We start from the raw sequence: 12,654 nt of genomic DNA on the forward strand, positions 1-12,654 counted from the left end.
GTAGATCTAGCTGTTACGATCACGCGCAACCTTGAGCTAAACAACGAGATTAAAATTTGGGCTGTCGCTATTTCACCGGAAAAAATGTGCGTTCAAAGCTATTCACGGTTTTTTGTTAACCTGACTTACATGTTAAATAGAGTAACTTAAACCTACCCTAAATTTATCTTATAATCTAAATCTGTCTCCAATAAAACCTTAAATAGCTAAAATCAACTTTTTGCACGGTCTTTCTTCTAACATAACCGCCTATCTTTAACAACAGGCTGCATGACTTACTTTCGGTGAAATAGTCACTTGGTAAATTTTTTGCAATGCAAAGCAAGTAACATCTCACTTTAAGGTGATCTTCTGGAAACATTTGTCTCGCTTCTTAACCTGGCAAAAAAACCTAGTTCTTAGTTTCAACGACCCAACACCTTGTACTAAAAAGACCCTTGTGAACTACATGGTGCAAAATGTTTAATTCACATTCCCCAAAGCTCCACCTTGCATGCTGTACACTTTCAGACCTTTAGACAAAATCGAGCAACTTCTGCCGACCAATAGCTTCGCTGGTTTGTAAAAAAAAAATAACAATATCCATGGCGTATATCTAGATGTAAAATAAATATCAATTAAAATTGTATATAAACATGCGGTTTTATCAACGTCCTGATCAAATTAATTGCTTTCTAATTACGCAGGCGTATTGCGTATGCTAATATGCACGTGCGCAAATTTATGGAAAACAGATTTCGTACGCGCTGAATGTCGCAAAGTCTTTACACCAACTCTGTGCAATGATAACGTCTCATTCTACAAACCTTCAAACTCTGTGGCCTGCGCTCGTCTGGTGCGTCTCTTACCTGTTATTCTGATCTGTTCAAGGAGAGAAAAAGTTTACACGCATACACCTCACGCTCCCAACCAAGATGATGTCACAACCGCCGTAAACAATGAGTATGACGTAGAACATTTCTCAACCGGCCGCAAAGTTGACTTCGTACCATTCGAAAATTAACCTCATAGAATTATCAGGTGCAAGCGAAGTTCAGCAAAGAAACAAGAAAACAATTTTATGAAGCTGTCACACACATAATACTTACAATGTAGGCTATTGTTACCGCACACATTTCGCACAACTACTTATCGCAATCGATACCTGTTCAATCCATCCAGGATATAGACTACAACGGGCTTAATCCAACATGCAGTTTTTAAACCTTTTTTATAACCACAATACAAATTTCAAACTTATCTAACGCACCATTTTCAGCAAGTCCTATTAACATGAGTTTTAAGCGATTTTCTTTCCTATTATTTCACGACATGAAAAAGAGACAAAAATGAGGGGTTTGATGTCTGTTTGTTTGATGAAAAGAGTCTTTATACAAGCAAGTACAAACACGTATAGAATTGGATATTTATCAGCTCAACATACGACACATCAGTAATAGTGAATATTACCATCAGAAGCATCATGGCAACAGCAGCAAATTTACACAAAAAAGTCGTTGTTCAATGTCGCAATTTATTTTGAATCCATTTTAAAATTGTCGGCGTGAGTCGGAAGAAGCCGGGGTATGATACTGACAACCCACAATTTTTTCTTCTTGCAATTTCAAATGAACTAAGGCCCAGCACATAATATTTCCTGGTACGTGCTTTCCGTGACATGTAGGCTTTGCCTGCTCACTATCTCCTTGACATGTGGAACTTCTGGATCCAGATCTGCGAGAGAAATTACTGCAGTCTCAAAAGTAATTCATTGCTTCATACATATCGTAATAATTAAAGCTCAAGTACAATTTATAATAATAAAAAACAATTAAGCGGAACAAATACTGACAATCTTGGTGCACAGCGTCCGCAACATGTTATTATGCATTTCACCCTATTTATGAATTAAAATGCTTTACGTTGCATAAATAACGCATAAACTAAATTAATAGTAGGCCTACAATCTGCCCGTCATTCAGCACATCCTCGAATCCAACGCAAAACATGTTATCTGTCATCTGGAAACTTGCGGATGAAACACCCATGAGCTCAGCTTTTCGTTGGTAACTTGAAAGGCATTCCTTGTTTGTGATGGTCGGCATATCAGTTTGACGAAGAACTGGTGATGGTCTTCCACGAGCATCATGCACACCCCAGCCGGCCACTATACCGGTTGATACGCCAAGATTTAGCTGAAGAAAAAGCTTTTTTCTGTAATAAAAAACCTTCTTGCATATGCATTGCGGCGTTAATAAGCACCACTTTTTTAAGACAGCACAGGACGTAAATCACTGTACAGTATTAGTCAAACAAGTGAGAACAAACCAGAAATAAATCATAGAAAAGATCAACTATAACTAAATCTTAGCTTGAAATTACCAGCTCAAAGTCTTCTGCAAGGACTGGGAGACATATCGGTCTGATGTAATCATTCATGACAACTGTATCAGCAAGTTTTACTAGAGCAATATCGCAAGCCCTTGCTCTACGCCCTACGGTCATAAGAAGGATGACGAAGGATTTTACTTACTGCAAATGGTCTGCGTACTATAAGCAGAAAACGAATAAAAATTTCATTAAGTGAAAACGTTTGAACTGACAAAAGTCCGACAAAAAAAAGCAAATGAAAACAAAAAGAATTTATAGTTGTATCGAAATTTTGAATAAACACAAACCAACCTTCAGCTTTAAACGCATCGAACAAATTAGTGGTCAAACATTTATCTGGCAGGAGTTCTTGTAACGTATTCTGGTTCGCGTTCTTCTTCTTCTTCTTCTTCTTGGTCCATTCGGCGGTCATGAACACTCAACCAGACCTGAGTTAAATGGCTCCAGAGTAGACTTTCCGGTGGGTATTCATATTTATTTCGCGTTACGCAATGGGCGGCAGTTACAACGTATCTACAGTAAAAAGCCCGACCTAAATTTCAAAATACTGCAAACGAAATAAAAATTTAAAATTACTGCAAGTATATACTATGCGTTCTATATCACATAAAAGCATGAAAATTGTTTGTTAGTATCTGTGACGCTTGAGAGGAGTTTACGGAGGACTTATCAGGAAACCACCGTATGTGAAGAAGCTTGTTGAAACATTCGGATCTTGGCCAAAATGAATAAAAGTAACCCATGGCCACTCGTTTGGCGAAGCTGGAATGCCACCGGATATATGTTGTCCCAGAAGTCTTCGATAGCCGCTATTTTTCTGGCCGCAAACTAAACAATAAGCATTTGTTTATTTAGGATAAATTAAAACACTTTGTTAACCATTTAAAGTTTCTTGATTAGAATCGTATGTTTCTTTAAAACGTGGAATGCCAAAAAGTAGCCTACGAAGCATACAAAATATACTTTAAAATCCCAAACATCATAAGTGTGTATGACGATATTTCGTACCATGTTAAAATCCACCAGCAACAACTAACAAACGTTGATTAATTATTGAAAAAAATTCATTTATCTCAGTATCAAATTTATGCAGATAACTGCTAAGAGCGTTTTCATACTGAGATACATTGTTTTTGAAATTACATTTTCAACTGACCTGGTTTGCAAACAGGTATGTTGTTATGTTCTGATTCTGCCATGGGTACCCACTCGGCGTCAGCGTCACAAATCCAACGCAAAGTACCGGACTCCAATTCGTACCTAAAAGCAATCAACAATTCTTGCCTTGCTTATATATATATATTCTTGCCTATAAACATGGTTCAACGCTCTTGTAAGAAATACCCGATAAGAATTTTGAAAAATCTATATTTAGTTCAATGGCTTTATCAAGTGACCATTCATCGCATTCAACAACCAGCTCTTCCCCGTAAGTAAATAGTTTATTGTTGAAATCCGCTATGCTAGCGTATTGAACAGTTGAAAGATGATTTGATGCTCCGCAAGATTTTACTAAAAACAAACACTACAGAAATTTTATTGCCGTAGGTCGACAAAGTTTTGACGAAATTTTCAATTTTTTAACACAAAAAGGAAAATATCCATTTGCAGAAATGACCATGATAGTTTGATGCAATTGTAAAGCGAGCTCCAAAACACAACCACACACACATAAAAACATTTGCTTACTTTGACAATGCGGAAGGTCATAGGACCAGCGTCCAGACCTGAGACAGGTTGATGAAGAGTATCCTGTCAAGTTATATCCTTCGTTGCAAGCATAATTAAGGACTTCACCTATCAACCATCGCGACTTGAATAAAATTGGTCTCGCGTTTGCAGGTGGCGATCGACTTGGACAAGATATTTCTAAACAAAATTGGCAAAGAATACATGGAGAATGTTACGCAATTCTTGTCGATGTTATGTAGTAAGCAAACCAAAACAAACTAAGTTATATATGCGAGTTGGCGGACAATCCTGCAAACACATGCATGGCAGTAAAATAGAAAGTATTCAACCGTAATCCACTCACCTAAGCAAGTCGGTAAATTTTCCCAAGAATCGTTTTTGTTGCATCTTCCCACAGTACTGCACTTCCGTTTAATACGTATCCTTTGTCACAATGTTTCCATGACTGAAATAAAAGCTTCTCAGTTGAATAGAGCCATGTGCAGTTGACAACGGTGCTTGGCATTTAATAACTGCAACAACATTAAAACCTTCTTTGTTCGCAAACCCATTTACAAATATTCTACTCAATCGCATGCTGAAACGAATTTTTAAAGGTTAAATTATTGCTTTAAAGGCGGCTTACGTCTACATTCTGGCATTGAACCAGACCATTTCTTGTCAGAACGACAAGTTCTATTCTCGTTCCCTCGATCTCGATCCGAATTCAAAATTGGCCAAACCCAAACCGGCCCACAAACATCGTTAGTCATAATTTATTTCCGCAGAAGTAAAAGTGAAAAAATACGTTCATGTTACGTGCGCTCAATATATCAGCGCAAAGTCGAAAACGTGAAACGTGATAATCTCTGGTAGAGAGTAGAGACACATCCCAAGGTCCTAATCACAACTTTAAAAGCGCCTCAGGTGTAAAAAAACATTTACTATATAGAATTTGCAAATTAACTTTGATTAAAGATTGCTCAAAACAGCAAAGTTTCATTCCGTTTCCAAAAGACACTTATCATCAAACGCAGTCTGTCACAAAAAAACAACGAAAAAGAAGCAAAAATTTATTCTTCAGGGTTTTCCGCGATATTTTCTTTGACCCATCGCATCATTCTCATTAGGTTTGTGTAGTATCCTGGTATTGGTCTGTCAATCCCTCCATCCCTGTAGGTTTGACCGCATCCCCAGCCCCAACTCACAATGCCTATTTGCAGCCAACACGAGTGGCCTGTGTTTGAGTCATGGACCTATGTTTGAAAGTCGATTCAAGTTGCTTAAAATCATATTTTAGTTTCCTTCAGGGCGAAAGCATCACGTAAGAAATTAATTGTAAATTCTCACCTCTCGGACCAGTGGACCGCCGCTATCGCCTTTACATGTATCGACGCCTTCGTTAGCGATTCCAGAGACACCACAGAGCATATTCTCTGTGTAAATAACTTGGAAGTCATCGCGCCCCCAGTCAATGTTTTCAGCAACATCTCTGCATCTGTTTTTAGGACAAAATATTCTTATTACGCTTTAAGCAACATACAGGATCGTATTAACAAATCGGTACTGTATACTGTATAGTCGTTTAACTGCCGAGTATGAGCATAATCGCCTTATGTTGAAATAAATTCAAACCACTTGAAGCACTTACAGATTGTGATCTTGAATTCTCAGAAGACCTTGCCTGAGCACATTGGAAGCCCGAGCTGTTCGCTGTATGCGCTTCGGTGTTCCCGGTGTTGTGTGTCCGAAACCTGTGGCGACCGACAGGATAGTTTTATGTGCTCGGTTAGCTTCAAGTAGGAAGTCGCCTAAAGTTGTTGGAAATGATGAAATAGATAACTTCAATATCTTCACAAATAATGCGCTCGTGAATCCATTTTATGACAAATACACGACTTTCTATAATGAAATCGATGTTACTTTGCTTTGTACAACTTTTTTCTTCGGTTTCATTCCCATCTAAAACATTTTGGTTTCTAAGATAACTTCCAAGGCAGTTGTTCTCCATACAAGGCAAGCAGACAGGACGAATGTAATCAGTGTAATTCACCCAACCAACGTTCAAGATGGGCTCTTCCCATTTAGTTTTACCTGGAATTAGCTGATGGCCGATTTTGACCTGGAAAATAAAGAGTCGATTGTACAGGTGATATATCGAAAAAATTTTCTCAGAACAGTCTCAGTCTTACGGAAAGGGGCAAAAGAACATTCATTTAAAACTTGCCAATGAACGCAATCGATTGTTTAGAAACCCACGTCGTAATGGATTACGGTTGCAGGTTCTTTGTTTGGTGCCCAGGCTAAAATACAATCCTATTTCTTAGGATTTCAAATAAACATATAAGGAGCAAATAAGGACCCAAAACGCATCAGTAAGGACATAGGCAGGTCATAGAACATGTTAACTGCAGCTAACCTTCCGACTTGACTAGTTCATTGTGAAGCAAACGCGCATGAGGGCGCTGTTACAAAGAAAGTTAAGTGCCGTGATGTGATTACCAGGAAACATCATGATTGGGCAAAACGAAATGAAAATATGCGGATACAAACACTCGTTAACAACATGATGACCATAAAATGAGTATATAGCCTACTGTAATAAAATACGATTACAAACAAATATACACAAAGTATATAGGCTAAACAACTTCTTCAGACACTATTTCTGTAATGGATTATCACAATATAGCCTACTTACAAGTGCAACGTTAAAGTTATACAGCTTAAAATTTTCATGTATGACAATCTTCTCGGCAAAATATGCTCTGACAATTGGTAACAGTTTCCTCGCGAAGTTCGTTGGGCGTTTATGAAGACCTGTTTGATACAATTTGTATTTACACGTGAAAGGGATACATGCTATATCCTGGTTACCAATAATGTGAATATCTTAATGCAATTCTACCAGACCAGTATCAGCTAATTAGTTATAGATACTGTAAATGTTGTATTGATATATTTCTTAAAGCTTTTGTAACGGAAAACATATCGCCGATTTAATCAATGTTACTTCATTTTTATGACTTACCAAATGTGACAACAAAATCGTTTGCCCAATCTGAAATATCCGTGTCTTCATATTCAAACAAGTGAGCGGCGGTCAAAACCCAGCGATTATTGATGACGCTTCCGCCGCCGTAAAAGTTTCCATTTTTGTAAGTCTGCATTAAATTGAATATTCTATGGGCATTTAAACCGTGTCAGCGAAAATGATGATAATTAATATATTGATCAATGTGTAGCTCGTTGTCAAACGTCACTTTTCAAGTCTTTATGTCATTCTTGCTCTACGTAGTTTAAGCATAAACAACGGTCACAAGTTGCAAGTAAGTAGCAATACACACGAGAAATAAAGCCGTGTACAAAGCGTAAGTGTATACGTTTATATATTTGTATACTGATATGCTTACGTCCACCACTTTGCCGTGAAACTTGGTTATGACAACTTGCCAGGGCCATGATCTATCAGCCGCTTCATCACCATTCACGATCCTGTCTAATCGCGCTTGTTGTTTAATGCTTCCTACGTCACCAGCTCTCCCACATACACTGTAGTCTAAACAGATTTATAAGAATTGAAAAAATGTCCATGTGGTGTTGGTTTCATGCTTTTCATCACTTTCATTTTATTTTGGAAAATAATTCACTTCTCATACTTAATTAAATTTATCAACCTAAAAAGAACGTAAGTTTCAATTTAACCTATTCTGGCATCTGTCATTAAATCCAGCAAATCATTGATTTGATAAAAGCTTTCCACAAAATACACATTTTTGACATTTTTCTGAGAAAGAGTGAGTAACTCGGTATATCTTGTTTCATCAACACGAGGATCAAGACAATCAACACAAGTCGTGATCACGTAGAACTGTTTCAAACACAAACAAAAACAGAAACCGTATTAATCCACATGTAACTTATTTAATCAATCGTACCTATTCAATGCAGCAAGAACTGCCGCTTTTAATAGCTGTTAAGTAAAACCTTACCATGGGTGAATTCGCTAATGCACTCAATTTTGTCACCAATGACTGTGGAGAAGGTCCCAAATTGTGATTCCCTTTGAAAGTTAAATTTGTTTTAATTCTTAATGCACATTTTAATCAATCAAACGTGATTTAAACTCCTGGTACTCCTGTGGTTTTCAATAACTGTTGTGACAGAACAAGTGTAAAATATTTACTTGATACAAACAACAAAATATGACGTTTCCAACTGGTTTTTCGACGTTGTGACCTGGACAATGTCAAAATGCTTTCTACAGAATTTAAAACTTCATAAATATTTCTTCCCGTGCGAATTTCTCTTTGGAGGGATTCTGAAGACCAGATAAAAACCGATAAATCATAGTATTGATACAGCACATGGAATTTTATTAAAGCAACAAAATTGCTAAATGTGTAGCATTATTCTATTTCTAATTTGGACATTAAATTACCTCTGTCTCTGTAAATACTATGTAGCGTTTCTGTCACATACTTTGAAGAAGAAGTTAAAACATCCGTAAAATTCAACATCACATTTGTTTGTGAAGCAAATACAAAAATGCTATATTCAACGGGGGAAGTTGAATTTTCTTCGAGCTAGAATGAATAATCATGTAATTTTTGTTCATTGCGAATCAACTTGATTGAAACTTTATTAGTTCTTTCAATCAAGTGTTTAATAAGTTATCAGGTTCTCCGTTGCCATCGTAAACAAAGAAGTAGAAAATAATCTGTTATGTAAACACGATAACATCTCACCAAACCCAATTGAAAAGTATGTGTAAAACATATACAGAAACCAGTTTTTAGTTAACGTCCTTACCCTTTGCACAAGCTTCACAGCAAATGTAAGTGAAATGTTCAAAGCTGGATCCGACATATGACGGGAAAGGTCAAACAGAAAATAAATCTCATGTCCAGGTTCAAAAGAAGCAGAGATGAAACTGGGTTTTGTGTCTAAACAATCATTAATTTAATTGGTAGATTAAATTTTTAAATATTCCTGTATACAAAAATATTATTTTAATTTAATTTAAAAAAAAAAACACAAAATAAAACGTTAAACTTACGAAAACAAGTAGGTGGTTGGTGGCTCCAATCTCTTCCCAAGCATGTGGCTGCAACAATTCCATACGAATTATCCAACATGTGGTATCCATCTTTACAGGTGTATTTTATTCTCTGACCTCTTTCGAATCGTTGAAATTGACCAGGCTTCACTACGATCTTGGAGTTTAGTTTAGGAACAGTGCAATATTTCTCTGCAATAAATTAGCAGCGAAAATATTTTGAAATGTTTCACTTCGGAGAAAAATTATAGAAATAAAAACCTTTGGTGAAACAGCGGTTACGGGAGCTATATTTGAGCAAAGTATCCGGCTTAGGTGACAAAGTCCACCTCTATGACACATCATGGTTTGCCAATCGGATTTAACTGGGTGGCGTTTGGACTGAGGGGAAATACAAGACTAGCAAACGAGAAAAATTTGAAAACTTTTTAAAACTTTCTACAGTTAGACTAACAGAGAACGGATAATAGTTCAGAAAGAGGGTTCCAGACTAGGATCAGTTAAGAAGTGAGAAATATCAAAAATGATCGGCAAAGCAAGTGTTTTCGTCCTTAAACACGAAATGAACAAATGCGAGGTTAGATCTGAAGAGTGCTCGTGGAGACGTCGCTTTTTAGTTACAAGACTCATAACTAAAATTATGACTTCAGTGAAACTCAAGTCATATATACCTTTTAGTCAACAGACAACTTTGTCTCATCAATTTTTGTGGACAATTTTCAAAACGATTTTAAGAAAATCTTATTTTCAACATCAATCGACTTTTTTCGAGTGACTTATAGAGTAGGGTTATTGGGGTCTCTTATACTTTTGCACTTCGACTTCAAGGTCTGAATAGGAAGGAGCTATGAGGTAATAGAAAAAAACATGACGTAATAATTCTTCAATACTCGATCCAGGTATATATGGAAGTGCAAAAGTAGAAGAGACCCAGCTATTGCATACAGGCTTTATATAAACCTATTCTATTTCGTTGAATAAGATAAATATATTACCAACGATCAAATGATCTACTTAACACAAAGAAACTTGTAACGTTTAACTTATCGTAACCTATCGTGTAACTTACCAACTTACTATAAAGTTACCTTTTACACAGGTCGGTATTTGACCCCAGCTTTTATTTTGATTGCATCTACCGATAGTATTTCCTTCTAATATGTAGCCTTGGTCACAATTGTAAGCAATCTCAGTTCCATAAAGAAAACCAAAGCTTCTGATTTCGATTGCGCCATTTTCAGGCGAAACGGGCGTCTGACATCTAATAACTGTCAACAAAAAGTCAAAAACATTTTTTAAATCATAACTTTTGCAGCCTAAATCGTCTGCATATAACCTACAGCAAGTAAAATTGTATAATGTCTTACGTCTGCATTCCGGCCTTGAACCAGACCATTTCTTGTCAGAACGGCAAGTCCTGCTTTCGTTCCCATAAAGCATGTAACCTTCTCTGCAGTGGTAGAAAATGTTTTTCTTGTATGTTCTTTGGTTGCCGACGACCCTTCCAAATCTGAGGTCTGGGAGTGGGACACATTCTGCATCTGCAAATAAGTTCACATCTTTCCGATCGGAGTAAAGATGACTGAAGAACATATGAATAAGAATCTTTTTAACCTAATGTATACCAGATACCATTTGACCGTAAAACATAAATTATATGGATATAAACGAATTCGTTTTTATATAACAAAACTAATTTTAGGTTGTAGCGAACAGCTCACAAATGCCTTCCCCTATAAAAAAAAAGCCGTTACTTAAAACAGTTATCATTTGACGTATGTAGATATGAAGAATTGCAAATCAACAGTGAAATAAATGTCAGATAAAATTATGTGACTTTGGTAACTATGTTTGTATTAGTCGCAAGACATAATTTTATCAAGACATATGTCATAATTTTTCAGTGATCTGCAAACAATTTCCTGTTCAACGTTTTCAACAGCTGCGGCTCTGCTCGCTCGTGCGTATGTTTCGTTGTGAAGTGTTTTCCTGCTAAGCAAAAAAAAAGATTTTTTATAGCCCTATTAGCTAGCGGCCAGAATTTTCATTATTGTTCGAAAATGACCCAGTTGAGAAGACGTTAATATTTTGGTTGTCTCGACTCAATGTTATGTTTACCATGTTAACCAACAAAGAATAATACAATCAAGATAACTCGAAGTGACAAATTGTTCTTGTTGACGCCACGACAATTGGACAGCAACTAGCGACAGTTGTATAGGATTTAACGCTTATCTGATCGTGTTAGCAGTCGAGCTTACATAGGCAGCGAAATTACAAATAGTATAAACTGAAATCACTGCTAAGAAAATGTCTGTAAACGGACAAGAATATTCAGCACAAACAATCGAACTTTCTGGTTGTGAAAAGTTCGCACGACCTTGGACACTCATAATAATCGATAGACCAGAAGTTACAATCAACTACGTGCTGCAACTTTATGACTTGATGGTGTGTTCGACCTGTTGTTAGAGCGTGAGTGGAATGGGCAAGTGATGAGAGAATATACAGATAGGATAAGTGTAGTAATGGCAATAAAAGTAAATTAGTTGACGGATGCGAAAAGCAAACAACTTCTCGTCATCAACCCCGACGGATATGACATATCCAACAACACTGTCTGCAATACTCCACGTAGAGAACACATCCGGCGCATTCTGGATGACAACACGACCCAGTAGCTCTTATCTCAAATCTAATTTGTGAGTGGCCAACAGTACACTTGTCTCAAACGATTAAAACAAGCCAATGGTTTTACTTGAATCATTTTAATATTTTAATGTATACCGTAACCGATTCCAATTGAAGTAAATAACATACGATATTTTTGCTTTTTGCGTTGTACATACCTGGATTAAAACAAGACATTCCACAAACATCGTCGCATTGGCATCTTTTTGATGCTCCCCGGCAATCTGCATCCGTCAAACATGATTTCCTACATTGTCTTCCTTCTTCAACAAGTGACAAATTTCTGGGGCAATTCTCCTCTAAAAGCGGAAATCATTAAATTGATATCCACAAATACTTCATTCGAAATACTTATACTAAAAAGTTAGTATAAATAATATACCTTCATTTAAGGTGGCCTTAACCCAAAGCATTAAAGGCAAAAGTTTGGTATAAAATCCTGGGTAAATCTGGGTTCGGCCATTTGCATCATATAAAGTGGCACAACCCAAACCCCAACTAACTATACCCAGTTGAACCCAGCAAGCGCTTTCACCGGTTCCCCTTTTAATCTTTGCAAAAAATAGTGACAAAAATTTAGATTATTTCCATCTCAAAATTTTGTGGTATATCTCGAAAAACGTCTCAACAATTAAACAAGTTTTGATACCCGTCTAACTAATGCTCCACCGCTATCACCGGAACAGGTACCAACTGGGCGACCAACATTACCACCAATACCACACATCATCCTATCTGTGAATGCCATTGAATCTGAAAATCCATCGTTTATCATGGGGGGAATTGTCTCATTGCATCTAAATTTTAAAACTAGAGCATGAATTATAAAAGTTTTGAATTAGATATCTTGTATAAAAACAAGT

At 36.7% G+C, this 12,654-nt stretch overlaps 1 protein-coding gene across 5 annotated transcripts; it reads right to left on the bottom strand.

Moving 5' to 3' along the window:
- Positions 1 to 1,311: 1,311 nt before the first annotated feature.
- On the bottom strand, positions 1,312 to 12,584 carry LOC143468238 (complement factor B-like). Of its 5 annotated transcripts, none has more exons than XR_013118977.1 (25): positions 12,441 to 12,584; positions 12,174 to 12,342; positions 11,950 to 12,090; positions 10,468 to 10,641; positions 10,189 to 10,368; positions 9,101 to 9,292; positions 8,854 to 8,987; positions 8,483 to 8,627; positions 8,228 to 8,362; positions 8,034 to 8,104; positions 7,747 to 7,912; positions 7,455 to 7,600; positions 7,073 to 7,205; positions 6,743 to 6,861; positions 5,965 to 6,163; positions 5,693 to 5,852; positions 5,392 to 5,539; positions 4,406 to 4,507; positions 4,060 to 4,239; positions 3,715 to 3,882; positions 3,527 to 3,630; positions 2,662 to 3,198; positions 2,362 to 2,529; positions 1,944 to 2,174; positions 1,312 to 1,713 (listed from the first exon to the last, which is right to left on the bottom strand). XR_013118977.1 is itself a non-coding variant. In XM_076965315.1 (18 exons), exons 1-18 carry the CDS (start codon positions 12,564 to 12,566, stop codon positions 5,115 to 5,117), a joined length of 2,721 nt encoding a protein of 906 aa, XP_076821430.1. In that variant the 5' UTR covers positions 12,567 to 12,584; the 3' UTR covers positions 4,804 to 5,114. The 5 variants fall into 5 exon arrangements, 1 of the variants encoding a protein (XP_076821430.1); XR_013118979.1 differs by having other exon boundaries at positions 1,944 to 2,193; XR_013118978.1 differs by having other exon boundaries at positions 3,715 to 3,895.
- Between the last annotated feature and the right edge of the window lie 70 nt (positions 12,585 to 12,654).

Source organism: Clavelina lepadiformis, chromosome 8 (assembly GCF_947623445.1).
Source record: "Clavelina lepadiformis chromosome 8, kaClaLepa1.1, whole genome shotgun sequence".
NCBI lineage: Eukaryota > Metazoa > Chordata > Ascidiacea > Aplousobranchia > Clavelinidae > Clavelina > Clavelina lepadiformis.

Bases quoted from the DNA above. Each gene is read 5' to 3' on its own strand.
- LOC143468238 (XM_076965315.1), bottom strand. From the start codon at position 12,566: ATGATAAACGATGGATTTTCAGATTCAATGGCATTCACAGATAGGATG. The intron at 7,601-7,746 runs GTTAAATTGAAA...AAATCTGTTTAG, and splicing joins AATGACAGATGCCAGAATAG to ACTACAGTGTATGTGGGAGA. The intron at 7,206-7,454 runs GTAAGCATATCA...AATTTAATGCAG, and splicing joins TTCACGGCAAAGTGGTGGAC to ACTTACAAAAATGGAAACTT.